The sequence below is a fragment of the Poecilia reticulata genome, chromosome 7 (genome assembly GCF_904066995.2).
Source record: "Poecilia reticulata chromosome 7, P_reticulata-male-v2, whole genome shotgun sequence".
NCBI lineage: Eukaryota > Metazoa > Chordata > Actinopteri > Cyprinodontiformes > Poeciliidae > Poecilia > Poecilia reticulata.
The window spans coordinates 4,215,382-4,243,067 of record NC_088836.1 but is presented as its reverse complement, the minus strand read 5'-3'; the positions used below and the strand labels follow the sequence as shown (position 1 = coordinate 4,243,067).

The 27,686-nt window shown below is 39.6% G+C and overlaps 1 protein-coding gene and 1 long non-coding RNA gene across 4 annotated transcripts in view; one reads left to right on the top strand and one right to left on the bottom strand.

Moving 5' to 3' along the window:
- arhgap4b (Rho GTPase activating protein 4b) overlaps positions 1 to 27,686 on the top strand; it is a 36,581-nt gene that overhangs the window by 4,148 nt on the left and 4,747 nt on the right. Inside the window, exons 2-22 of one of the 3 annotated variants that reach the window (XM_008412781.3) lie at positions 6,593 to 6,907; positions 11,233 to 11,404; positions 11,528 to 11,690; positions 16,550 to 16,612; positions 16,728 to 16,901; positions 17,114 to 17,242; positions 17,761 to 17,982; positions 18,924 to 19,025; positions 19,152 to 19,340; positions 19,451 to 19,535; positions 20,423 to 20,450; positions 20,848 to 20,947; positions 22,158 to 22,218; positions 22,381 to 22,458; positions 24,451 to 24,579; positions 24,872 to 24,977; positions 25,089 to 25,316; positions 26,246 to 26,301; positions 26,409 to 26,580; positions 27,019 to 27,111; positions 27,385 to 27,495. In XM_008412781.3, the coding sequence (XP_008411003.2) occupies positions 6,838 to 6,907; positions 11,233 to 11,404; positions 11,528 to 11,690; positions 16,550 to 16,612; positions 16,728 to 16,901; positions 17,114 to 17,242; positions 17,761 to 17,982; positions 18,924 to 19,025; positions 19,152 to 19,340; positions 19,451 to 19,535; positions 20,423 to 20,450; positions 20,848 to 20,947; positions 22,158 to 22,218; positions 22,381 to 22,458; positions 24,451 to 24,579; positions 24,872 to 24,977; positions 25,089 to 25,316; positions 26,246 to 26,301; positions 26,409 to 26,580; positions 27,019 to 27,111; positions 27,385 to 27,495 (2,531 nt within the window). In that variant the 5' untranslated portion in view covers positions 6,593 to 6,837. Of the gene's footprint in view, positions 1 to 6,592; positions 6,908 to 11,232; positions 11,405 to 11,527; positions 11,691 to 16,549; positions 16,613 to 16,727; positions 16,902 to 17,113; positions 17,243 to 17,760; positions 17,983 to 18,923; positions 19,026 to 19,151; positions 19,341 to 19,450; positions 19,536 to 20,422; positions 20,451 to 20,847; positions 20,948 to 21,383; positions 21,412 to 22,157; positions 22,219 to 22,380; positions 22,459 to 24,450; positions 24,580 to 24,871; positions 24,978 to 25,088; positions 25,317 to 26,245; positions 26,302 to 26,408; positions 26,581 to 27,018; positions 27,112 to 27,384; positions 27,496 to 27,686 lie in introns of all 3 variants that reach the window. The other 2 variants (XM_008412782.3, XM_081608607.1) reach the window with 2 other exon arrangements.
- Positions 20,321 to 21,729, bottom strand: LOC145552164 (uncharacterized). The gene is made up of 2 exons (XR_014088113.1): positions 21,684 to 21,729; positions 20,321 to 20,505 (listed from the first exon to the last, which is right to left on the bottom strand). It is a non-coding gene; the product is annotated as an uncharacterized LOC145552164 (long non-coding RNA).

Genomic DNA, 27,686 nt, shown 5'->3' with positions numbered 1-27,686 from the left:
GCTTCACTGATAGGCTAATTCCTATTAGACAAGTTGAGCACAAAAATTGCCCTTTCCAGTGTCCAAACAGATCAAAGCAAAAATTAACCCCCAATGAACTGAGAGAAGCGGCTTTGTCGTCCATCGATGTTGTTAGCGGATGTTGCTTGTGCGTCTGATTCAGGGGCGTACCAGAAACCTAAATACAAAGGTTGCCGCTCTGGACCATTGAATGTACATTTTAAAAAGTTTGATTAACTGAATTAAAATTTTCAATGCCTTAAAATCTAAATAATTAATTCATCAGAATTTACACATTAAAGTCCAAACTGTATTTGTAACATTACAAAATGTAAAAAAAAATGTAAGAGGCATAAATACTTTTACAAGGCACCGAATGTTCCTAATGAAACACATGTATGGTTCAGTATTCCTTTAGTAAAAACATTAAAAAATTTGATTGACAATGGACCGATGAACTAGCTACCAGAAATCTAACTCTAAAGCAGCAAAAAAATAAAAAATAGAAACTGCATATTTGTAGTATTTATATCCTAATAGTACAGTGTGTGCATCACAGCTCTGAGAGATACTGACTCATTCTTCTACACGGTATAAATAAGGATCAAAACTGACAGTAGATTCAGATATCATCAAGCTCTGTGTTTCAGCTGACTTTGGGAGTGTTCCAATATTGAAGAAGAATCCAAGCTTTGAGCTGTACTCGAAAGATCGATGCGTCCAGTGGGCCTGCCTACTCTGGCACACTGACCCATCTGTTTCATTTCAGTTTTCTTTTCCCATGTTTGCTCTTTACTGAAACCATCAGGTATGCATTTCATAAACATTGCCTGTATTGCTCTGCATTAAAAGTCAAGCATGTCACGACAAACTGCCTGGCATCAACTGCTGCAGACAGGGAGCAAGTCCGAATCTAAGAGGCAGTTTATGCCTTGAGTATGATGCAATTCTTTGCAAATATTCAATGTTTTCCAATCCATATCAAGCTAACATCTTCAAAATTTATTACATGTTCTGTATTAAGCGCTTACTGTAACTACTTGTGCTGGCGGTGTGTGTTTTAGCAGAGATGAGAGGCCTAAGTAGCTTCTGAAAGCGTGAAGGAACAGAATAATTCTCTGCTGATTGCACAGGAGTGAAAGGCTGTGGTGCCACAAGATGACAGAGCTTCCTGTTTCCGGTGATAAATGTTGTTTATTCTTGTCTTCACACTGAAACAAAGTGAATCTAAAAATGCTGTCAATGAAACCTGCTGTGGGCCCAAATTTCAAGGTGCCCTGCCTTTTGAAGGGCAGTCTGGTGAACCTTTTAAGGTTCTTAAAGATTTACCATGCATTAGTCAATAAATGACCATAATGCCTCTGCTGGCATTGTGTAAGCATTTTTTACATGTTCAATCAAAACATGTTTTGATTGAACATCCTCTTCTGGTCTGGCGATTCTTTTTTTGTTCTTCTCATTTTAAGGGTCTCCATAGTGGCTCATTGGACTCAATTTCATCCAGTCAACTTGCACCAACTCTCTGCATATTATTACTCTTCCATCGTTACATCCATGAATCTTCTGGTCATCTCCAAACCATCTCAGCCTTTCCTCTCTAACTTTAACCTCTTCCTCAAAACACCAAAGGCTGGGACTTAAATTGTATTTTTACTGTGATCATTTTCTGAAAGGAAAGGGACAGTGTTTGGTAGAGCCTGTCCATTGCCTTCCTATGCAATTCTGCTTGATTCTTATCTCCCTTCAGTTGACCTATTGAGTTCATCCTGGCCAATCAGTTGGGCAAGTAGAGGAAGTAAATGAACCAATTGAGTCCATGTTGGCTAAAATGCGGAGCAGTTAAAGTTACTTCTTGACAGTGGAGAATGGTTGTTTACAGCACATGCAATTTACATTTCTTCTTATTCCAAAGCAAACCTCCACTTCTCCACATTACTGTTGTGGACTGAAAATGTGCAGATATGACCTGGTGGGCCAGTCTGTCAGTCAAACCTCTCTCAGGGAGAGCAGACAAGGACATTGACTGACTTTTAGACCTTTGCTGAGATACATATCAGCCGATTACCAAAAATTAAGGAAATGGGTGCTGATAAATCGACTTGAAAATAAATTGGTGCATAATTTTTTTATGCTACATTTTATAACACAGTGTCATCTGCAGACACTCATACATTTTGCCTGACCTTATATCTTCCCTTTACTGCTGTAGATCCTGCAGTTCTGCTTATTATATCAATACATGAACTGACATTGCCATCCAAGAACCAGCAGAAAGTAATTAGGCCCGAGCAGCTAAGCGCTGCGAAGGCCTATTGTAATTATCTTTCTTTTTCTTTAGATTTTTTTTTTTACATAATTTCTCTTGGTATAACATATTTACAAGCAAAGGTTTTTTTAATCTTAAATGCAAAATGCATATATTTGTTCAGTTTAGGCTTAATTACTTCTCTGAGTCGTTCTTTCAGCAAATGGCATGTTGTAGAGTCTGTATACTCCAGTTAACGAATTAACAGTTAAAAATGTTACTAAATGAGTTGACGTTTGTTTCAATAATCAATTCATCACAGTTAATCTGATTGATTGTTTCAGTCCTACATTTAAGTTTGTGGTTGTAATGGGACAATATATGAAACAGTGCAAATATATTTTGCTATGCTGTATCTTATTGATTCCCGAATCAGCTTTAAGTACAATAAGCTCACCGTGTTTAAGCTCTGCCTGTACCTACAGTATCCACTTCAGTCCATCCATCGGAGCAGCAGCCATCACACCTGTCTCCAGCTGAAGTGTGACTGACAGCACCGATTAGCATGACATCAAGTTCGACATCTTCATTCACATTTCAGTGCTCTCCTGTAACATCTGTCACCAAGACGATACGCAAGCACCTGCATGCATCGAGTCCTCTTCAGCAGGCAAACGCTTTATTTTCCCAAAAGTGTCCTGGCTTTTGGGAAACAAGATCATCTGACCGACAGAAATTTGTTTCCATCCTTTTTATTTTGTCACAGCCAAAGTTTGGCTTTATCTGAAGTTTGCAGGGCTCAGAGAGGATTTGCTTCTCACAGAAAGCTGCTTCTAAGAGACAACAGAGCTCTGGAAAAACTGAACAAATTTGCTAAATGTTCTTCAAAGATACCCACAGCATAAAATTACAGTAAGCAGTCAACAAAGCAGAGGGTTGTGTGCTGTCGCCAGCATCAGGAAATCCCCTCAGAGTATCAGGACGTAATATCTGACACAATGTCCTGTTTGTTGTTGCTTCTTCTTGGTATTCCTGTTTTCTTTTTCTGAAGAAATTGGTAGAAAATTCCATGGAAATAAAGATCTATTACTGTGCATGATGCAGCATTTCCTCTCGTCATCATTTTATTTCATATTCACTGTGGATATCACATTCTTTCATTAACCATGACTTGAAGCATGAAAAGCTGCTCTCCAATAACCTCCATTTCTCCATCCTCACTGGCCTTTTTTGCTTGAAGCTGTTTCTTTTCCCTCCTCCTGATCTCTTTCTCCTACAACCCCCTCCTATTTCTTTCTCATACCATTTACTTCCGCTTTGTTCTTTGCAGATTAGGGTCGCACGCTGACGAAGCCCCTCTGCAGACTTCGGGAGTCTCTGGGCCTCGCCGCCTGATTCACAGAAATCTCTTTTGCGCGTATTTGTCCCGCTTCTGCATTTACTCTCCACTTCAGAAACCGTCGCTGAAACATGTCTGACTCACATCCACCGCACTGTCCTAAAAGAGGAAACGAGAGTACAGTTCATGGAGCACTTAAAGAGAAGGTGGTCGACTCCAGTTATGTGAGGCTGACGTTTGAGGCCATCTTTGTTTTCCACTTTCTTGATGGATCTCTTCAACGCTCCTTCCTGGTCTTACAGCAGACAACTCTGAACCTGTTTGTTACGTGGGATGGTTTGGTTTGGTTTAGTTTGGTTTGGTTGTCCAAATCCTGCTTTAGAATCAGTGAAAGCAATATACTTTGACACCTATGACGCGCTGAGACACAGGATGTGAGAAGTGAAAATGTCTTTGCTTTGAAGCTTGTGTATTTATGTCTGCGCTTATGTGTTAATTCTAAAAGAAAGACCAACTCAAACCACACATTGTCAGTCTTTAAAAATGACAAATCTTTTACAACAAACCTGTTATCCTGGCTGGAACTTCATTCATGCAGTCTGAGGTACATGTGTGGATTTCACTGAGGACTTCCTCAGATGGTCCAAAATCATTGATGTTGCATGTCTTCTCTAACGAAATAGTTTTCAAGTGTGAGTGTATACACAAGTACGCTTCTGTTAAATAGACATGTGAAAGTAAGACTGAAAAAGGAATGATGTAAAGATTGTGGTTGACAGCTGGTTAGGGTTGATTCAATGGTCTCACACAGCCTGACTGTCATTGTTTTTGTTGAGGCCAAATGCGGATATTCTACAAAAGTCCAGTTTCCAAAGTAAACCACAATCCGCTGATTGTAACTAGAAGAAAATGTCCACGGTCACTAGATTTACTTTCATAAGTGGAGCGTTGCAGCTTTCGCTACAATGCTCAGTTAGATAAAGCAATGGAAAGAGCTTTGATGTAGATGAAAATCTTTATTTAAAATTGCTTTGGGTTTATTTCAAATACAATGGAAACAGGGAGGGAAAAAAGTACAAAGGAGAAAAAATAAAGGAAGAGAGGTGGGTTGAAAAGGAAAGAGGGAAACACAAAGTCTGCTTCTACACATGCAGAAAGAGAGAGAGAGAAATAATAACAACATCGTCACTGAAAAGCACACGGTTCTAATTAAAGCAAGATGTATTTAGTAACAACCACAGCTCAAGACAGAATGTAGATGATTCAGGGGAGCCCAGGCCAGACCATTTAACTTTGTATGTTTTTCGACTGTGGAAGGAAGTCAGAGAACCCACACAGGAACATGGAGAACATGCAAACTACATGCAGAAAGACCACAGGTAAGAATTCAAACCCAGGACGTTTTTGCTGCGAGGCAACTACCAACTGTTTCACAATGCAGCCTTTGAGTTGAATTGGTGCTATGTAAATAAACTAAACTGTATTGAGGCCTGCTTGGTGGATGGTTACACTCCATTGTCCTATTGGTCTCTGTGTCGCCCCGTGAAAGACTGATGAACTGTCCCACATATACACCACTGCACTGCTGGAGATAGCACTCCTCCCCCATTGACCCTGCAGGAATACAAAGTGAATGGCTGAATGACGTTAAAGCTGAACAGAAATTTGCAGAAGAAGAAAGTATGATAGATGTTGGTACTGTCGTAATACCCCAAACGTAGCAGGAGAAATAGGATTGTCTTTGCTATTTCTTCAGTGTAGAGTTTTTTGTTTAAGTGTGTCTGCTATTGATTTGATTTTCCTCAGTTTTTGTGCTACAAAATTTTATTTTAACAAGGAAAAGTGAAAGAACAAGTACTACGTATTAGGGGCACAACAGTTTATCAGCGCTGATTTTCTTAATTTTGGGAGATCGGATCTCGGCCAGTACTTTTATGTGAAGTCGATCTTATCCACCAATCTTGTCTACCTCAGCAAATGTCTAAATATCAACCACTGTCTCTGCTGTGGGAGGTTTGACTGACAGACCAGCCCACCAGGTCATGTCTGCACATGTCCAGTTAACAAAAGTCGCCCCACTGTCGCCAACTCATCAACTTTCTTTGTTATATTTATATTTCTGACAAAACAAATTAGTATCAGCCAAAATGGGAATCAGAAGGTCAGTTGTTTTAAAAATCGATAATCGACCAGAAAACTGTATTTGGTAAGTTTAATTGTTACATATAAAAAATAAACAATTTTATGAAATTTAGCTTGAATTTTGCAAATACACGTTTATGTTTACAATCATTTCATAGCTTATAGTTGCTTGGAAATGTTTAAACTGACGCCAGCTCATTAAAGCGGTGGGACTGCTACTAACCCAGGATGACCCAGAGTAGATCATTAATAAATTAAAACCATCGTTTGAAAATGAGAAAGAGGCCACCACAGTACTTATGACGTGTTAATGTATTCCACATAAAGGTCATCTGTCTTCCAGGAGACATTCCTTAGTCACAGAAAACTTTTTTTTCTCACTCCGAGAATCATATTTCACTCTGATTCAATTTTTGCATCATTAGTGGAGTAATGTGCTAAAACCACAGGCAAATCAGACCAAAGGCCTGTTTGTTTCAGGCTCTTTAGTTGGTAATTCTCTCATCTTACGTCCCAATAATACTAATTCCCAGATTTTTTTGAAGTGTTGCTTTGACGGGCATCCCCAGCCACCGACCTCGAGGCGGCAAATGCCCTTTTTATTACTGCTGTTATTCATCACCTCTCATCTCCTCCATCCCCCCATGCTTCATTTTCATCACTCTGCTCTCTTACTGTCTTTGCCGTCTCTCTTCCCTGGTGTCACTGTCCCTTTCCTTTCTTGTCACCCTGATCTCATTTGCCCTCTTCCTCTGACTCTTTTTCTTCGCTCTGATCTGAGTAACCCCCTGGCGTCCCTCGCGGCTCCTCTCGTCACCGTATCAGCTCTGTCTTTAATCGCACTCTCTGTTTCTTCTTCTTCTCAGGCCCATTCACCTATGGATCAGGGACCCCCCCACCCTGGAATTCCATGGATAAATCGACCCTGCTGAGAACCGTCTATCGACCCTGATGCCGACACAGCGCTTGGAGCTGTAAAGCAAGAAGGCAAAAGAGGGAGGGAGACCAAGGGGGCCAACGGGGAAAGGTCAAAGACTACAGGGCTGCAGCAGAAGCTGAGGTTGAGGAACAAGGGCTTTGGGAGGGAAGGTCAAGGGTCAACAGATCAAAGATGATGACTTCACATGGAAAGCTGAGGAGGGAGAAGGGCAGCCTGGCAGAGTACGAGTCGCAAATGAAAGGTAAGTGTCTGCGTACATGCGCCTCTCCCCATGCATGAGTGCATTAAAGACGCAGTGATGCGTGATTGTATGCATCCATGTAGATCCCTGCAAACAAATACATCTTTATCCAACATAAATAGCACTTTATGGAGCTGACATGTCACAGAAGGTGAAAGGGGCAGTATTATGTATTTTCCAGGAACGTAGTGCCTTTTTATAACACAATCAAATAACTATGTTTATTTCAGTTGTTAAAAAAGAGCCATTTATATCAAATATGACTTAGAAAAAACTTTACCTTCTAATTTAACGCCTTGAAATTGGGGCTCTGATTTTTTTTTAAACTCCTGCTCTTTATGAAACTCCGCCTTCAGGAAGGCGGAGCAGAATGGTTGCTCTTTTAACTCTTTAACAACATTTTTACCAGCATTTCACTGAGAAGAAGCTCCTATAATAAGCTCAGCAGATGTTGCATTACCACCAGGTGTTTGCTAATTGCTGCTGGCTAGTCTGAAGGAGCAGGGAGTAAGACGGGGGTTAGAAGGGGAGGGCTGCTCTGTGAGGCAGAAACTCGGAAGCTTGGTCTCCCTGGAGGAGCTGCGCATTGAAGGCGGGGCTAGGTCCTCCCAGGCGATTTGCAGAGCTGGATGGTTACCATGGTAGATTAAACAATTGCTCAAACATGCATGAAAGAATCAAGACAACACTCCAGGTGTGTTTTTGATGAAGAAATAACTTGATATAAAGCTCAAAAACGTAGATTTTACATAATACTGCCCCTTTAAAACAATTTTTGTCTGGTAATTTTGCAACTTTATTCTGTGTTAAAAAGCTTGTCCTGGCGATAAGACAACAGCTTGTTTATGTTTGCTACAGTCTGGAATGTGCGTGTCGCAGCCGGCTGCCTCTCTGTACTGTACTACAACGGGGGGTATTTATAACTAGTATTAGCAATGTTGTCTCCTCACATCGAGTCAGCCTGGAGCAGTGTACTCAGAGCAAGAGGGGAAGAAAAGAGTAAAGAGGAGGAGGGGCGATAAATGAGTAGGAGAGGATGATGATTAAGGGGTGAAATGAGAAAAAGTAGAAAGTAAGGAGGGAGAAACAGAATGAGGGGTGAAGGATCAAATTGAAAGCAGTGACATCTCAGACAGCGATGTTTGTCATAGTCATTTTATATTAAAAGTGCACCGTAGTGGATCTGCTGTGTTTGCTTACAAGCTTGTGCATATAATGTCATGTTATGCTGGATTACTGCAGGCGATGATCTATAAATTGTAAAGTAGACTGAAACACACCTCTCAGAGACAGCATTTTATTCAAGATTTTTACACAAAGAGTCTTTCATTATTCAGGAATAAGACAGTGCTTAACAGTGCCTTGGGGGTTTATGTGATTCAAAGGGGGGCACTGCTAGCTAAAAGGTCAGTTATGCTAACCATGAAGCACTAATCACAAAACATTAGTTCTGCTAATGCTAAGGCACAACATAAACACTGTGTTTAGTGGAAGCTAATGCTAAAGTGCTCTCCAATTCAAATTATATCTGCCCTTCAAAGACTTCAACCCCTGAGCACCAATTTAATTTTGACCTCGTAATGTACATTTTCTATAATGCCCTTTGATACTGTATTTGTGTTTGTCTTGATTTTTAGTGTTAATGTTTAATTTGTTCCTGTTTCCTGTTTGAAATGAAGTTAGTGAGGAGAGGAGAGGAGAGGAGAGGAGAGGAGAGGAGAGGAGAGGAGAGGAGAGGAGAGGAGAGGAGAGGAGAGGAGAGGAGAGGAGAGGAGAGGAGAGGAGAGGAGAGGAGAGGAGAGGAGAGGAGAGGAGAGGAGAGGAGAGGAGAGGAGAGGAGAGGAGAGGAGAGGAGAGGAGAGGAGAGGGAGGAGAGGAGAGGAGAGGAGAGGAGAGGAGAGGAGAGGAGAGGAGAGGAGAGGAGAGTTAATAACCTAAACCTCAAAGTTATCACATTTTATTCAATTGAAAGTTTACAAAACAGATCAGGTAAATTGGAGCGTCAGAATGTAAGTGGAAAAATTTGCTGAGGGGATGCAAAGTTCGCTAAACATTTCAAAGTTAAGAAATGCACTAATAGTGCTGAACAAAAAATTAGCTTTGCAATTAGCACATTAGAGGAAGTGTGTCAAAAACTATGACAGACCAACACAAAGTAGCAAGGTAATTTGGAACTCTAACACTGCACAAAACATTTAAACAGTGCTGTTAGCATCATGGTGTTGGGATGTTATTCTTAAACAGGGACTTTGAAGCTGTTCGGAACTAAATACAGGATTTCCTACAGGTTTCACAAAATCTTCTGTGGTTGAATAGCTGCTAACTCAATCACATTATGACATATTTTAAACAGAGGAGATAGCAATGTTTTAGATATCGTAAAAACTGGTAGAACTTTGTGTTCAGTTTTCATTGTCATCCTGATAAAGCTCTGCTACATTTTCCTACAAAAGCAACATACAGACGCTTGTAAAGCACAGTTCTTTCATTGAGGAATGCATATAAAACAGTAAATCTGCTCTTTTTTCATGAAGTGCAGTGGAACTCTGTTAACTGCACTACATATTAAGGTTCTGAACAAAATCATCATGCTATTGTAGTTTCACTCAGCTTTGCTTCTAAGGAAGCAGAGTGTTCTCACGCCATTTGGAATACTGCCCAGCAACATATTCCTCTGTTTTCGATGGTCTTTTAGTGTTTTCCTCTTGACATTTACTTCTTTTTAGTCCAGATCTATCACTGTTTGTGATAGATCACTGTTTGTGATAGATCTCCTCAGGATGTGCAAATCTATGAAGACTTGACTTGTGACAGACAGAGAAGCATGGGAAGGGTTTTAAAAATAATCAACTGGAGCAGACTGTTTCTGAGAAGTAAAAAAAATTAAAAGCTGAGCAAAGACCTGACTTGAAACTTGAGAGATGCATTTTTCATAGATATAAATAAAGAAATGGGAACTTGTACTATTCAACTGTGTAAGGGTCAACTTTAAAATAGATACTTCGCTAAATGCTTGTCAGGTCTGTCTAACTAAGTTTGCCCTTTGATTGATCACAATTATGTTGTCCCAATCAAGATTTCTTTTTTGTCAGATACATTAAATGTTAAGAATTTGGCAATACCTACGGCCAAATCAGTCAAAATTAATGCAACGGTGTTAAATGCAGTTCAACTTAAGCGCACTCTGCCCCTTTTTGGATTTCTTAGCTAGAAAACAAATTTTAATGTCAAAGATAACCCATGTACAAAATGTAGTTTTAAAAAGATGATTTCACTTATTAAGGGAGAAAAGCTACTGAAACCAACTTGGACCAGATGTGAAAAAGTAATTGCCCCTAAACGTATTAACAGACTATTTAACAGAGCATAAAGTAGCTGTGTTTCCATTAAATACAAAATTGCACAAATTGAAATTACAAAAATAAAATTGTTTAATGGAAACACATCAATTATAAAAAATAAAAAAAAAACACAGTTTTCAACAAAAGGTTTTTGCATTAGGATGAGGTAGTTTTTCAGCCGTATCGAAGCAGTTTTTTTTACGTCACACAAATCACGTGATGAACAGCCGGATTTTTACTACTGGTGGAAATGACAAAGAAGATGAGAGGAAGTGGTAGGAGGATGATGGTTTGTTTTGGGGGTGTAGTGGGGGCTGGGAGGTGGTTTCGGTCAATGTGCAGCTGGCTCCACCAGGGCTCCCACAGCATCGCACAGTTCATAAAAAGTTGTGTGTCATTTCAACATGCTGAATCCATCGCTCTTATGTAAAATCGTTAACTACAATTTCCCCCGCATATGTAGCCTCTCCCAAGCGGGCGGTGCTTGTCGCACAAACGCCTGAATAAAACGCCAATGTCTCCTCTGATTGGCTGATATTTGATGAGCACTAGCACCATGGCTGAATTATGACTATATCTCATGTAACTGTTTACATTCTTCACTGGCATGATTTTTAATTACTTGTCACATGGACAAACTTATTCACATGTGATTCAATTTAATCTCTTAGTTAATTGCAAAATTGTGTTTTTCCGACATTAGCAGAATAAAGATTTGCACACATATGTAATTGAAAAGCAACTGGTATGTATCTTTTATTAGTAAAGAATGTATATTAAAATCTAACACACTGCAAATAAGCATATTTATAACTAGTATTAACTAGTATTAGCTGTTTATATTTTTAGTTTAATGGAAAGATTAATGACACCTCGTTTCAAAATAGCATCCTATCTCTGTTCACTGTGTTTTCACATGTCAGCATGTGGGTCATTAATATGTATTTATTCTGTCTTTCTCTCTGTCTCTCTCTGACTTACCAGACTTGCGGGCCCAGCTGACAGACCAGATAAAGATTTTAGACTCCCAGGTGGAGGTGAAGCAGCAGCAGCTCTCAGACCTGTCTGAGTTTCTCAGGCGCCGAGGTGACATCGAGACTGAATATGCAAGAGCCCTCGATAAACTAACCGAGAGGTTCACTCACAAGACTAAAAAGTAAGGGATGAGGTTGCCTTTCTGGTCTCTGGAGAACAACCTATCGCGCCTGTTTTGTGTTGTCAAACAGGCGTCCATTTAAAGGACGGGGCAGTGATCATGTTATTGTCCATCCATCCACAGGAAGGAGCAGTGGGGTCAGTCTGTGTGTCAGGTCTGGTCCGTTCTGCTGACTCAGACCCGTCTAGAGAGCCGGGAACACGCAGCGCTGGGGGACACCTGCTTTAACACGCTCACATTGAGCCTGACACACAGTACCGAGGACGCACACCGCCTGCACAAAAAGGTGAAAGCAACGTCCACCATCGCATACGCAACTTTACGGAACAGCAGAGCTCCAAGAGCTTCTTCGTCAACCTTTGTTCATTTGTTCCAGTAGTGAGATCAGCAGCCTCATTCGTTTATAAAGTGCACAGGACGCTGTTTGAAACTACTGCTTGCCAATGACGTTCTCTGAACCTTTTTTGCACTTTGAAATTTGAGCTGAATCTTAATTAGGTTTCAAGAGTTGTTTTAGAGCTTTGTTATTTTGGACCAACCCCAATCAGAAGCCTTTCAGCTTCTAAACTCTGAGATGTTATTGCAACTGATCAAAAAAAAAAATGGTGCACAACTTTAAAAACAACAATACAATATTGACTCCTTTTAGAAAGATCACACAATACCTCAATTATTTTTCTCAAAAGAAACATACTTCTTTGAAAATGTATTCTTTACTTTTCATGATTTAAAAAAAACATCAAAGTAAGAAAAATTCAAGTAAGGTAAAAGAAAATACCTCAAAGCAATTGGATATCTTTGCAAAACAACAACTGTCATCTTTTCCTTCCATAAGTCGGTCTTTCTTCAGTTTTATTAATAAATATGAGTGAAATTCTTTTTAAATTCTTTTGTATACAAGACTTCAAAGTTCTAAAATTTAAATGAATTCATTTTGAGTTACAGAAAATATGATTATCACTATTAATTAGGTTAAAATTAAAATTATGACTTTATTTTATGACTATGCTGTGAGGTTGAATATAAAAAATTTTAGGCGCATTAAGACCAAAATTAAACATTTGTTCTTTCTGTCTGGCATTAAATCAGAGTAAACCTATTTATGTCAATGAGGATTATCAAAAATAATTTGTTTGGTAAACTGCAGAATCATGAGCGAGGTAACTTTCTTCAAACAGAATTTACATAGATTTCCTTAGAAATCAGTCTCATGTGTTTCCTACTTTTTTCAACGTGTCACAAATGTCATTAGATCCAAACACTTCAACTGGAGTTTCATCAGAACAGAGGACAGATCTCCTAGCAGAGTATCATTAACATTAACCTGTTTTTTTTTTGTTTTGGATTAATGGATTCTTCTTCTCTGGGTAGTCTGTCATCCTGTGTCAACTACAGCAGTGCCCAAGTTTAATTAAAACATTGCAAAATAACTCAGAAACTTACAAAGCAATGACATCATCATCTGGGCTTTACAAAATTTTTCACAGGAATAATATAAATGTGAAGGAAGTACAAATGTAACAATCCTCTCTCTTGTTGTTCTGGCAAATTCTTAGACGTTTGTTAATATAGCTGGCTAATGCTAGTTGTGATCCATGTTTTGATATTTCTCTTTGGTAAAGTTGGCTCAGTACATATGTTCTTATCTGGAGCAACGTCTATCTGGCTGTTAACCAACAGAAAGGTGTTTTTCTATCTATATAGAACAGCAAAGTGTTAGATTAGCGGTTCTCAACGTGGGCGGTACCACCCCCCAGGGGGCGTTCAGAGGACGGCAGGGGGCGCTGGCGGACATTTTTTACAAAAGGGGGGCACTGGGATGCCTTTGGGGGGCCTTTAGTCGAATGTAAACTTTACACCTTAAATGCACAACAATGCCAGTTTTGACTTTGAGCAACTTGGTAAAACTGTATTGTGTAACATTAAACCATGCTTGGCTGCAGCTGTATCGATGGCAGCTCTTCTTCTATTCAGTGTTTGTAGCTTCTGTTAGCTTCTTGGCGCAGCTTCGTTCTCCTGCTACTGGTAGCTAAAATCACGACACCCTCACTGTGTATCCCTCTGAAAAATGAACCCATTTAAATAAAGAAATAAAGAAATCCCTCCATGGGTGATACCACGAGCCTTCATTTTGTAGCGTTATCACCGGTGCTGTAAGTGGTCCGGTATCAAACGGGGGTGATAGAACAACACAGCACTTTTAAATTTCAACAATCAGAATGCAGAAATTGCTTCCGTTGTTTTAAAAGGTTTATGTCAGTCTGCCTTTTCCCCATCGATACGCTTCCCGACCGCCCTGCACCTTAGGGGCTTAAAAAAAGAAGACGTTCACATTGCGCAAAACTCTGAAACAGGAGAAGCGGGACATAAAACGGAGCGACGAACTAGATGTGAATTATGGCATAAAAACAGAGAATCCGACGCTGAACAGTGAAAAATCAACACATGATGTGAAAAACATGACGATTAGGCGGCGCAGCAGGTGATGAGATTACTGATGGTGAGCGTCAATAAATGATAAAATAAATTTAGCAACAGGAAAGAAACTAAAGTGGACATAGCAATAAACCAAGAGAGGATAATACTAATCAAATGAAACTAAATGAAAATTAATGAAGAACAAAATGCAAGAATAAACTAAGAAACTAAAGTAAATACAGAGGAATAAACTGGTATGGTAAGACCTTTCGAGCAATAATTAATACAGAGGACTTTATGGCAAGAATAAACAGACACTATTTCCACATAAAAGGTAAAATAATATTGTTGAAGTGCCATGGGTTTGTTGAGACCATATCTACTACTGAGAATAAATATATCTCACAGACCATAACAGTAAATAACTTATCACTTATTTATGTTTTTAATTAGATTTGATATATTTATTTCTTCAATATTATTTTTCATGTCAGTGTTAATGTCATGAGGCTGATGACTCCATGACACTTTCAATTTGATTCATTAGGATTTGATTAAGAACAGATTTGTTCTTTGTAATTTATGTCCAGTAAAACTATGAATCTATAAATCAATAGACAGGTCTATATAAAGATATAATCCATGTTTCTGTCTCATATTTGCATGGCATTAAAAGGATCTGGAACTTTTGTTTTTCCACTGAAAGCTCTGGTTTTCACAATAAATGCCATGTGGGTGAAGTTTTATGGATGATACTCTGATGTCCCATTCTCCTGAAGGCAGCACAGAGCTGCACCACCAGAAACTGACAAACACTGAAGAGAAGAAGAGCTATGATTAATGTAGTTACAGTTCTATCCATGTTTAAATGTTGCAGAGCTCAGTTGTTTTGCAAATAGCTCAAAGTTTAAACTGGCATGTTGTTCATCTTTTATCTGGTTATTTTGTGGAATATTTAACAACTAGAAAATGGCACAAAATAAGAATATTTTTTTCCACTCTGATTGGCTGCTGTTAGGCCTACCAATTTTAAGTTGAATGTTCATTGCATTTTTCGTAGACGCCTGTGAAAATAATTTCTATTCCCATGACTTTTTTGTTCTCTGGGAAATTATTTTTGATGATAAATACAGAAACAAGCATAAAAATCAAAACATCTACAATAGTGATAATTATATTAATAATAAAATAATGGTCAGTGCAAAGTAGCCTGCAAATTCTTTGGTGGGGGGCGGTGAGGGACCTGGATAAAGGCTAGGGGGCGCTGGCCCAAAAAAGGTTGAGAAATACTGTGTTAGATTAAATAGTTTTTAATCATAGTGCGTCAGTTCTGAGCTCTACTCTGGTCTCTCACACACAGATGTGATGTGGCTTAGAAGGAGATCTGAGCCTCAGACAAAGCTGAGGTGACCAACTGGGCTTCTCCTTATCTATTCTTACTTTGAAAATGTCATGTACTTTCACGGACAATGTGGAGTCCGTGAGAGTACAGACTCCACATTGTCCATACAATGTGAACAATTGTACGGACAATTGTTTGTTGTCTTTCTGGTGTGAAAGTGCCTTTAGATTACATCCATAATTTGAGGTTATGAAGCTGAAGGTAAACTGGAAACAAAATGTAGCAAGAATATGTTTTTGAGTGTTTTGTTTTTTGTTAATTACTACATACAGTATATTTTATGTTTGTGGGAAACAGAAACTGCATTTCTATATCATATCATTTGAACTGACATAGGCTAGATGTTGGAATGTATATCATGGACTTCTGCTTCCAACTTTGACTTGATGAGTAATTAAAGGCACAATTTTAGTTTTTAAATCCTGCATTCAGTTCTGCAGAGGACATAAATATACTGCTGTGCTCTGGAGCATAAGTCAATGTATTATTTATGAGAAAATGTCCTAGCCAAAAGTAGAAATGAGCAAGAGGAATATGCTGGGATAAATAAGTAGCCTTCCCTTTTCTCTACAGAAGAAACCGAGTTGTTTCTCTGGCATTGAACTTTTCCCTTCAATATTCAAGTAAACCAAATCACAATATGTGCCCTATATCTTTCAACTGAGCTATCTTAAATGTTGCTGAGGTATTTTAATTTCTGTCTTTTTCAGTAACTGTTTCTCTGTACTTTTTTACGAGCGTTTTCTGTTCAGGAAATACTATTGTTGTCTTTATTTACAGTATAGCTGTAAAGGTTTTGTTGAGGTAAATTGCTGCATCAGACACAAGTTATAACTTTTTGTTGTTATCCATATTTTAGGTTAATACAAATACAATATTTTTTTCACTTATACTGTACTGCCAGTTGCAACTTCTGTTTTGTTTCATTAGCTTCAGCAGAAAACAAATGTGTAAACTAAGACTAAAATAAGATTTCACAAGTCAAAACTTTGGGATGACTAAAAACGCACACCAAAGTCATTTTCTTAGTTAACTGGCCAAAGGGTGTTGAAAACATAATTTTGAACTGTGCAATTATAACCCACAGTGCCACACTCAGTATTGTGTATAAGGCACCATTTATAACCAGAGGAAATACTGAGAATATAACACTTACTTGAAATCTATCAAAACATTTTAGAAAATCATCAGCCATACATTCATAAAATGACAGACAAGACCACAAAAATAAAAACCTAGCTGGCCACTATAAAAATGTCTTAATATTTTTTACATATACACTTTTCACATTTTCCGTTAACAATCTACACTTGTGCACGTCGCAGAGCAAAGAGGTGGGAATCCAGATGCAGGACGAGCTGCTAAAGGTCACCACCGAACTGCAGACGGTACGTAACACCAGTTATTAGACGGCGTGTGCAGACGGAGTTCAAAATCTGGCACGTTAAAAGGACAACACTTTTGATTTTGCTCACGACACGTTTTGTTGTTCTGCATTTCAAGGCTCTAAAGACCTACAACCAGTACCACACAGACTGCCTGACAGCTGAGGGAAAACTGAAGGAAGCCGAGCGACTGGAAGAAAGGCACACTGGGAAGTCGGCCGAGCTCGGCCCCGGCCAACTGGCAGGGCAGAGGCGGAGCTCCGTCAAGAAGATGGAACGGTTGATGGAGAAGGTGAATGTGAACGTCTGTTGAAACAGAAACAGTGAACAAAACCACAGGAAGTCTTGAAGTGAGGTTACTGCAGCGGAAACCACTTCCTTTTCCTCTTTGAGCTAAATGAGTTCAGGTGTTTTCAACATCTGCAAATGGAAATTTCTGCTGAGTTTTAAAAGTGAGTTTCCTGTGTTTTTTAAAAATATGATTTTTCCTATTTGTGTGAACAGAGACATGGAAAAATGCAGGAGACCCAGCTGAAGTGTACAAAGGCACGAAATGACTACCTGTTGAATCTAGCTGCGGCTAATGCAGCCATGAACAAATACTACCTGCAGGATGTCAGCACTCTCATTGACGTAAGGAACATTTCTGGGGATTTTGAAAACTACTCAGAAGTTTGTTTGCTTTTAAGTGCAGTTATGCTGCTGTTATGATGAAGGGTTAGGTTTGTGGTCAGTTTTGTAAATAATAAGCTCTATCAATTTAGTTTCATTAATTTAAGAGATTAAAGGATGTGGAGATGTCTTTTGTTTGCCAACTGTCCGGTGTGACCACTTTTTGAACATGTAGGGTCAGATTAAGTTAGCTTTCGTTTCTGTCTAAGTTGCACAACATTTTTAGTTATTGATGTGTCTATATTTTTGTTTAAAATATATTACATATAATCATCAAATTATCAAGTCAGATGTTCATCCAAAAACAAATCATCTGCTGTCACCCAAAAAAAAAAAACTTTCACTACCCATGGCCATTTTTGGAATAGTTTTTGGTTTTTGGATCTTAGAAAGCAGTAACAGTTAGTACATAGCAAAGATTTCTCAAAAACCTTCCACAAGACCTACATAATTTTCTCTTTGCTTGTTTCTCCTGGCAGTGCTGTGACCTTGGTTTCCATCTGTCCGTGGAGAGAGTGATGAAGTGCTACCTGGCCAGCAGGTGGCGCATTCAGAAGACGGAGGAGACCGGGCTGAAGCAGCTGGAAACTGCTGTGACATCCCTGGACCAGAGTGGAGACAGGGATGCGTTGCTACAGCAACATGATGCCGCCTTCTGCCTTCCGTTCAGATTCAACTATCACCCACACGAGGGTGACCAGGTACTGTGACTCTTTGTTGCTATGGTGTCCAGTGCCAAGATGAAACATCCTGGATGTCCAACATGAGCTAAAAGTATTTCAACCCACTTGAGGGTTTTCACTTTTAGTTGCGTTTGAGCCATAAGGTTTGGTGTAGAAGCATAATTGTGAAATGGAAGTAAAATGATTCATGAGTTTCAACATTTTACAGATGAAAATCTTAAAAGTGTGGTGTGCTTTTGAATTCAACTCACTCAAACCTTTGAAGAAGTCTTTTATGGGTGCGTCTCTAGAACTTTACACATTGTCAGACAGCAGATTTTGCTGATTTATTTCCGACATAGCTCCAGTTGTGATAGAGAGTGCCTGTAAACATCAACTTTCAAGTATAATTCACAATTAGATTTATGTCTGGAATTTGACTGGACCCTTTGAATACATGACAATCCTGTGATCTAAACCAGGGGTGTCCAAACCTTTATTACGTGGGCCAAAATAATCAGCTCGAAAGTACTTGCAGAGCTAAAAAAATTATTTTAAAAAACTAAAATCTCAAATGAGATTTCTTTTTTCTTTTCAACCACTCAACAATAAATTAAACATAAACTATTCAGGAGGGGAGGCAATGAATACAAATGCACAACATAGTTTTCTGTTTTGCGCTTCACAGTAATGTGATATGTTAACTTTATTACATAAAGTAATTTAGAAATATATGGAAGTCTGTGGAGATGCTTCATAGGACCATTGTCCCACAGTCCTAAATTTTACATTTAACTGTCCTCAGAGATATTGGCATGTTTTTGTGTGCTAAAGTTGTTTTTTCCTGTTTTGCCCTGTAAACTCAGCGCCTCTCGCCCAATGATGGCTGGAAATGGATCTAAAGGATTCCTCTAACCAAACCAAACCAAACCAAACAAACCATATTTTTTGGGTCACATTATTTTTTTGTAACTTTTTAGGTGTGTGAGGTGAGTGCGGAGAGCCAGGTGAGGTATGAGCTCGAAACCAGGTTCCAACAGCTTCAGTCTCGACTCGCCGCCGTCACCTTGGAAACAGAGGAGGTCAGTTAATACTGTGTTTTTTGCGTTATGAACAGCATCACTGCAGGCAACTTGTGTTTTTTTGGTCAAGAATTGCTCGATGGAAACACGCAAAACACAACTCGATCACTCCTTCCGTCTTTCCAGATCAGTAAAACGCTTAAAGCCACGCTTGCTGCCCTGCTGGACTCCATGTGTGACAGCGAGTGCAACCCCTCCCCCGACGTGTCCGCCAGCCTACCACACGAGCCACCTGGAGGAATCACAACCACGGCGAAACTCTCCCTCGCCAAGCGTCGAGCCAATCAGCAGGAGACAGAGACTTACTACTTAACAGTGAGTTGGACACATTTCACTAAATAAAGAATATTGAACTATTTTCCTAATGAGAAACCCCCTTTTTGAGTGATCTAGTTGTTGATATCTCTCTTTTTTTATTAATTTAGAAAGTAAAAGAATTCCTCAACAGCAGCTCTCTGGCCTCCAAACTTCAAGCCAAACACGATCTTCTACAAGATGCCATACAGAAAGGTGCTCTTCATATGTTTGTGCAGCGTATTAGAAACAGCTTAAACCCAACATTACTAATAATCAGCGTGGAGAATTGTGCAAAAGCATTACCAAGAATCTGTCTGCTTTCATGAGGCCCTTCAGGCTAACAGAGCATGATGGGCAGAAATGATGAAATAGCCGAACACTAATGGTTTTTACACAGTTCTGTGGAAAATTTATGTGAAACAAAAGATCATGACTAATCTTTCCTCTCATGGTGTTTCATCCTGTTTTAAAGTTATTTTTACTGTGCCAGTACATGACTAAGCTGCACTCTCTCTTGGAAACGGCTTGATTTTGATAAAAGATTTGAGTCCACCACTGCTTATTGAATTATTTGTTATATATATATATATATATATATATATATATATATATATATATATATATATGTCACAGAATATTTAAATTTTTTTCATTGTAGATCTCAGTCAAATTCCGACATTTTCCGTAAAATCTGACCATTATAGTTATTTTACAAAGAGGAGGGCATAAATGTTTCTATTTCTACAAATAGGAACATTTCAGCTGTAATTGCATCAAATAGTGATTCAATAAAGCATTGATTTGTTGAATCACTGGACATACTTTTGGTTTTATTTCTAAATATTTATTTCTAGAAATTAAATCATATGTGATGTTCCTTCCACTTTATTCTTGCTTCTCACCCAGATTTGACCTTTTTCCATAAAATGTCACTCAAATTATTGAACTTTGTTTTAATTAATGTGACAAAGTGTAAAAAATGTACATTGAGAGTGAGATTGTAGTTGCTTAGGCACTTTACTAGCATTCATATTGCATTGGTTTACTGCTACACTTGTTAGTCTTCCCTGTTTCACACTTCTTCTGTATCTTCCTTCCAGCGGAAGCCGTGGACAGTGACCCCTCCAGGTAAATGGGCTCCATGCGCATTTTCAAAAACAAAAGTGTGCCTGAGAGACGACAGCTGAGAAGTCGAGGGGAGAGGCAGAGGAAAGACATGGAGCAAATTTTTAAAAATTGATCATCATAACGATAAAAAAACAAACAAACATGACATTACAATGCATAAGTATTTATTTATTCTCAGTTTCTTTATTACATTTTACTTCCAATCATTCTAATTGTTGGAAAGACTTTCAGAAACACTGGGAAAACTGTGGATACATGCCACTTTACTAAAAAATTTCAAGAAAGTTAATTGGAAGGACAAAGTACATAAATTAGTGGTGTTTTAAAAACGTTTGCACAAATCTGTTAGACATCATTATGTCTTGATTACCAGCATTTCATTTGTTATATTTCCCAGAATGCAATGTACTACTCGGTCAGTCCGGGTTCGGAAGTCCAGGCCAGTTTCCCAATTCTGCCACACACTCTTCACCACAGACATACTCTCCTACATAGAGGTAACACACTCCGACGGCGCGCACACATGCTTTACTGCCCCCCTTTTTTTTTTCAGTTTGCTGCACTGCTGCTCAGTCCTCTAAAATAAAATCACAGAGAAAATCCCGGTGCTGAAGAACTGAAGGTGGACATGCACGCTGCCGTCATGTGTGCCGTCATGCTTACAGCTTATTGCTGCCTTTCTCTCCTTTCAATCCAAACTCCTCTTATCTTCCCCCACAACCCCCCCGCCGCCCCTTCGCTTATGAAAAGGATATGAAACGCTGCCCTCTTTGCTTCCTCCTCTCGACTACTCTATCAAGTGTGTTTGTGTGTGTGCCTCTTCCCTCTGCCTTTAAATCTTTACTTTCCATATTCTCGTTCCCCTCTCTCTCTCTCTCTCTTCTAATCTCTGCTTTTTTTATGTGTCCCTGCTTTGCTGTTGGCATGGTGCAGAAGAAGAAGGAGAATGTCTCGGACCCAGGTACACAGCCATGTCTTGTGTGTCGCTTCTGTCGGCCGTTTTTGTAGTTCAAATCCTACGGGGAAAGTTTTAAGCCGAAATTGACGGTGGTGTAGGAAGGCACAGAAAATGTCTCCCTCAAGAACTCCTTATGACTAGAAAGATTTGAACTGTGACTGAATATTAGAGCTAAGAGATTGTCTTTTTTGGGGGGGGAGGGTTATTACAAGAATAAAGACATTATATTATGACACTAAAGTCATAATATTAGTAGGATAAAGGCATATTATTACCAGAAGAAAGACATAAAATTAGTTGAGTGTTGCTTGGATTCTTCTCTGCATATTTGGAAAATGCTTTCATCTCCATGGCAACCATTCAACTGTGCAAAACGCCCGCTTGGACCTAGCACTGCCTTCAAGACACAGCTCCTCCTCTGAGCTGCAGTTCACAAGCTAACGAGCTTCACCCTCGCAGACTCCCCCACTCAGCTCCTTCAGACTAGCCAGGAGCAATTAGTACCTGCTGGAACTGCGCATCAGCTGAGCTCATTATAAAAACTACTTCTCAATGCAGCACTGGTAAAAATGTTAATAGAGGAAAAATCCTATTAGATAATAGCAGCATTATATCACTCTTCTGCTTCAACTTCCTCCTGTTTCTTTGCTGTTTTTGCTTCATTTTTGTTACACATTTTAACATTTCCTTCTCCTCTATATTTGACTGTATCTTCACTCTCCATCTGCATGCCTATCTTTCCTCTCCAGAGCTCTGGGCAGCAGATTCCTGTGGTGGTTGAGAGCTGCATTCGTTTCATAAACCTCCATGGTGAGTCAGTTTTTTCTGCTACAGCAGGCAGACAGAGAGAGAGAAAGAGCTTTGGATGATGGGGGTCATGAGTAGGTGGAACTGCTCTTAGCTTGGGTACATGTCTGTCCAGACCTTTAGCTTCAGTGAAGATAGACTTTGATGTCAGGGTGTGTGTTGCAGGCCTCCACCATGAAGGAATTTTCAGAGTCCCTGGTTCCCAGAGGGAGGTGAACCTCATCAGAGATGCATTTGAGAGAGGTAAGTGATCCAACCAGTCCACCACAGGACAACAAAGAGACACACAGTAAACAACCGTGCACACACTTATACCGAAGGGCAATTTAGAGAGACCGGTTACCCTAACGGTCATGCTTTTGGACAGTGGATGGAAGTCAGGGAACCTTGAGAGAACCTACGTATGCACAGGAAAACTCCATGCAGAAAGACCCCAGGCTGGGACTTCTTCTTGCATTGACATAGAACCTTGCAAAATTATTTATACACTTTGAACTTTTTCACTTTTTGTCAACAGCAACCACAAACGGGTATTTTATCGAGATTTAGTGTGATAGACCAAACATAAAGAAACACATAATTGTGAACCTTTTGCATTCATTTAGCCAGAATTGTAGATTAAGGGAGCATTCACAGAAAGTTTGGTTTACCGGGGGAGGTGTGAATGTGTAATCGAATTGTGATGCAGACCAATAAAGTAAACTCTGGTCAGCCTAAAGACCTACGTTTGGTTTGATTTGAAGGGAACGCTGGTGAGGTTCAAATGCTTATGAGGTTGCAAACGGACCAGAGATCGCTCCAAAAGTATGAAGTGGATTATAGTCAGAGCATTCTGGGTAAATACAACCAAAATAGATAGGTCTAGTCTAGCGCTAGCAGGAGAAATGGCTTGTGATCTTTAGCCAGAGAAAAGAGAAATCCTATAACTGCTACAATCTGACATCACTCCATTTTTGATTGTAAAGAATGAAGTTGTGCGCAGTGCCTTTATTAGAGGTTTTTGTGTGGTTTACTACAGTGGTTTTTGGTGCAGCGCCACTACAGACGAAGAGGAGAACAAGTTTTTCAAAGAGTTTGGTTTGTTTGACACAATGCAGTGTGAAAGTGAACCACACCAGCTGAAAATGTCTGTAACAAAAGTTTCAACTTTGGTCCCCAAACAAACTGAGTCCACAGGACTGTCAGGTGTGAAAACTCTCTTAGACTGACTTCTTTGCTTAATAACTCAAGCCCTCTGAAGAATGTCTCTGAAAAGCAATGTTTACGTCCTGTCACTAAATTAACTCCCAATATATTTAGCTATGGAATTTGAATAATTCTAACACATGAATCTACTTTTATCTAAACTACCACATTGTAGCTTTGGCTGTGTGTTTAGTTTTGATGCCCTTCAAATGTCACCTTGTACTCTTATTGTTCCACAATTATGTTCTACTTTAAATTTATTGTTGCAGCTTGACAAAATGTGGCATAAGGGCTATAAATTTACCAGTACCATATATTATTTTTAAGCCTAGGCCACGCTTTGCTGGATATCTGGGAAAATGAATAAATTTTTATGTGAGTTGGTCTTTCATCAACATGGAAAGTCTGTTTAATATTAGTAAAAACATTTATTTGTACAGAAATCCTCAGACTTGAGTTTAGACTTGAGAAAATTCCATATTTGTGTTGCTGTGTGTGCATGAGAAAACAGAGTTTTAGGGTCTCTCTGATTACAGTCTGTGACAAATAATACGCCAACATATCCACATACTTGCTTTGACATGACTCCCAATTGACATAGTCTTGTGTTATATTAACTTTGTATTCTGATACAATATTTAAAAGTAGTTCAACCAATGCATCTGTCCACACAAATGAACCCCCATGGCGCCAAGTCATTGTTGTTTTCAAGCAATTTGATTGGCTGACGTAGGTTTTAGCTTTGCGCTACACTGCCCCCTATGGGTTTGGTATGTTTAAAGCAACACACAGTCATGTATTTGTGCTGGTTCATGTGGATGAAAACTTTTATGAAACCAATCCCCCTGTCTACAATATTATTTTTTCAAACAATGTGACGGACACATTCGAATTTATAAAGACCTGGCTACATGTGTAGCTTTCTAAGCCCATACATGTAGCCAGGCCTCGGTCACATCATAGAAGTCAGCTGGTTTTAGACTTGTTTAGGCTTTCTTGTCATAATGAGCGATCTTTTTTTTCCCATGCACTTCTTCTAATTTCCTGCAGGGGAGGATCCTCTGTCAGACAGTGAGTGTGACCTGGACTCTGTGGCCGGCGTGCTGAAGCTGTACTTCAGGGGGCTTGAGCCTCCTCTGTTCCCCTACGAAAGCTACTCTCCGCTGCTGGAATGTGTCCGTAAGATGCCTTTATGTGACCTCAGTGTCTTTGTTTTGGTGGTACCTGTTTTAAAACCATGCAACAGCTTGCATTCACAGATATCTGCTTTCAAAGCCCATACAGTCGTGATACAAAAACTTTGTTCTTGAGCTGAATATTACTTACATTTAAGTGACTATCTCACACACATAGTCATTAATTTAAGTCACATTTTCTGGGGTTTCTGGCTCTCAGCAAAGCTGTAACTTAATAACGCATAACAATCTTTTGTCAACATGTTTCTCTTCTGATTCCTCTTCATGTTGCCCAGAAATGGAAGATGAGACTGAGAAAGCTGCCCAGATTAGAGTCATTTTTTCTACTTTCCCACGGCCTCTCCTCATCGTGATGCGATACCTTTTCGCTTTCCTCAACCAGTAAGCTGAAACCGAGTGTTGGATGTTCTCCTCTTACTAATATCCACCGATGTTTTGAAACTACTGGTCACTGTGCTTGGGTTTGTTTGTTTGTTTGTTTTTTGGTCACAGTGTGTCTCAGTACAGCGATGAGAACATGATGCAGCCCTACAACTTGGCTGTTTGCTTCGGTCCGAGCCTGCTGAGGGGGATGGAATCTGACGACGCCGTTGCTAGGCAACCACAGGTCAATGATCTTGTTAAAACCATGATCCTTCAGCATGACAGCATCTTCCCCGGCCAATCGGAACTGCCAGGTCCGGTCTACGAGAAGCACATGGCACTGGAGCAGGAGTACTGGTGAGCCCTGAGTGACAATATGACGATGGGTCGTCGCTCTGCATTTAAATACAGAAAGAAAAAAAAAAACTTTTGTTTGATTTTACAAGTCTACGAATTACACATCATTACCTGCTTTAAAGGATGTGTCCAGGTTAGAATATTTCTCTCAAGTTTAATTAGTTCATATAGTGTGCTTTTTATTACTGTATAATTTATGTGTAGTGTGACATAATCCAGTTCAGGCTTGATTGATTTAAGTATTTTAGTATTTAATTTGATCAAACACGTAGTAAACTCATTTAAAAAGCTAACTCTTAGTGTTATAGGGTAAATGGACTGACCATTGTAAGTGAAAAATTTGCATATTGATTATCTGATTGCATATTATCCGTTTAATCCTCTCCTGTTGTCTTTGCTTCCACAAACTGTTTTATAATGGCTGCATTTTCAAACCAGCTGCTCTCACTCACATTTTTTAATACTTTCACCAACAAAAAAGACTAAAAGTGGTCCATGCAGTGATCGGTATCTGCCTCCCCAGTTACAGTTTTGTTATTTTATTTTGAAGTTAGAGACACTGGGTAGAACAGTTCCAAATATATAAAGCAGCTTTCCTCTCCGTCCCTTTTTCATAGTTCATCGTCTTAAAACAAGATTTCACAGTGAAGCTAAAAGGCATATTGGTGGCGCTCACATGCTTTGTGTAAATACAAATAAGCTTGTTACTCACTTAAGCTGAACACAAGCCTGCAGCCTCTCAACTATGTGTGCTGTGCCAAAATGGAGAAATCACTAAATCATTCTTTCTAATTCTAAGTCTTGCATGTGGCGCTGCATAAGCACATTGTCACAAGTTTGGACTGTGGTGTTGCAGTTCTGGTTTGCGTCTCAACCAGTGGAGGAATTGAGTTTGAACACCAACTTTCTCTTTTTCTGCTTGTGTGCAGTGAGCCAATCACAGAGGAGGGAGACGGAGAGACCGAGCATCTGCCCAGTGAGGACGGTCGGTGCACACGCTAACAGCACGCCAGGCATCAAAAGAGCTTTCACATAAATACAACACAAATGATTATCTCAATCAAATTTGTTGTGATTTCTTTTGCCCTGTAGAGTGGGAGGCAGTAGCTCTGTTTGACTATGCGGCCAGATCTCCAGCAGAGCTTTCCTTCAAGCAGGGAGATCCTATCATCCTTTACAGCAAGGCCTCGTGTGATTGGTGGAGAGGCGAAGTTGGAGGAGTTAAGGGTCTAGTCCCACACAAGTACATCAGCATACTTGAAGTGTAAGTGATCTTTATGTGTCAACAATTCTGGCTGGCATTGCAAAGATGATATTTGATAAAAGAGATTGTGTTTCCGCACGGCATTTAATGCAAACCAAATGAAAAGCTGGTAGCCTACATGTGCCAGAGCAGCTTTACTTTAGTGGAGAGATACTGGAGATGGCATCCTAAATGCTTGATTGGGTTGCATTTGGCATAAAAGTAGTCAGGTTAATAAAATACAAAGCAGGGTTTATATGGCATTCAGGCTGTTGGGTGTGTGTGCAGGTTTAGATTGTCTGTAGCATTTCCAATCACGTTGTTCTTTTCACACCAGTATATTTACTTTGTCAGTTTTTATCCCACACCCAAACTTTTGTTGTTTCATCTATTTCTCTTAAAACATGAAACAATATGCTTTATATATATGTATATATCCCTCTGCTTCTCCTCCTCTAGGTCAGAGCGAGGGAAAAGAGATGAAGGTAGAGTAGGCGGAGGCAGCACTGGAAACCTATCGGCAGAAGATCCACATACGGAAAACACAACAAGGTATACACACGAATGCAAAATACTCATGCTCAAGCACACACTCTCACTCTAACACACCTACCAATGCAATCACAGACAACTTAACAGTTGTAATGTGAATAGATTTGTCAAGTCAAGGAATCTGAGGCTGACCAAAACTCTTACACAGACAAAAAAATTAGCAAAATAAAGAACTCCTTCAGTTCTCATCATTGTACATCCATACAAGTCTTCAAGCCTACAAACGCTAGCAGACACTAACCATAGTCTTACCATTTTGGCGTGTCTCGACAGGATGCGGGTAAACAGTGATAGTGCTTCGTTGCCAGGGAGACAGAGAGGAAGTGAGGGGAGCCCGAGTCAAAAACCACAAGCTTCCCCTGCCACAAGACAACAAATACCAGTGTAAGACTGCACACCTCAGGCACACACCAAACTCTGCGTGTGCTTAGCACAGTTCAAATATTTGCAGAAGGATGACACTGAGATAGATTCAAGTGAATTCAGAGAGAAAAAAACAGAAAGTCAAGAGACATTTAGCCAATCTGGTCAGACTCAGTCACATCTGTGCAAAGCAACAGAGAGTGCCAGGATTA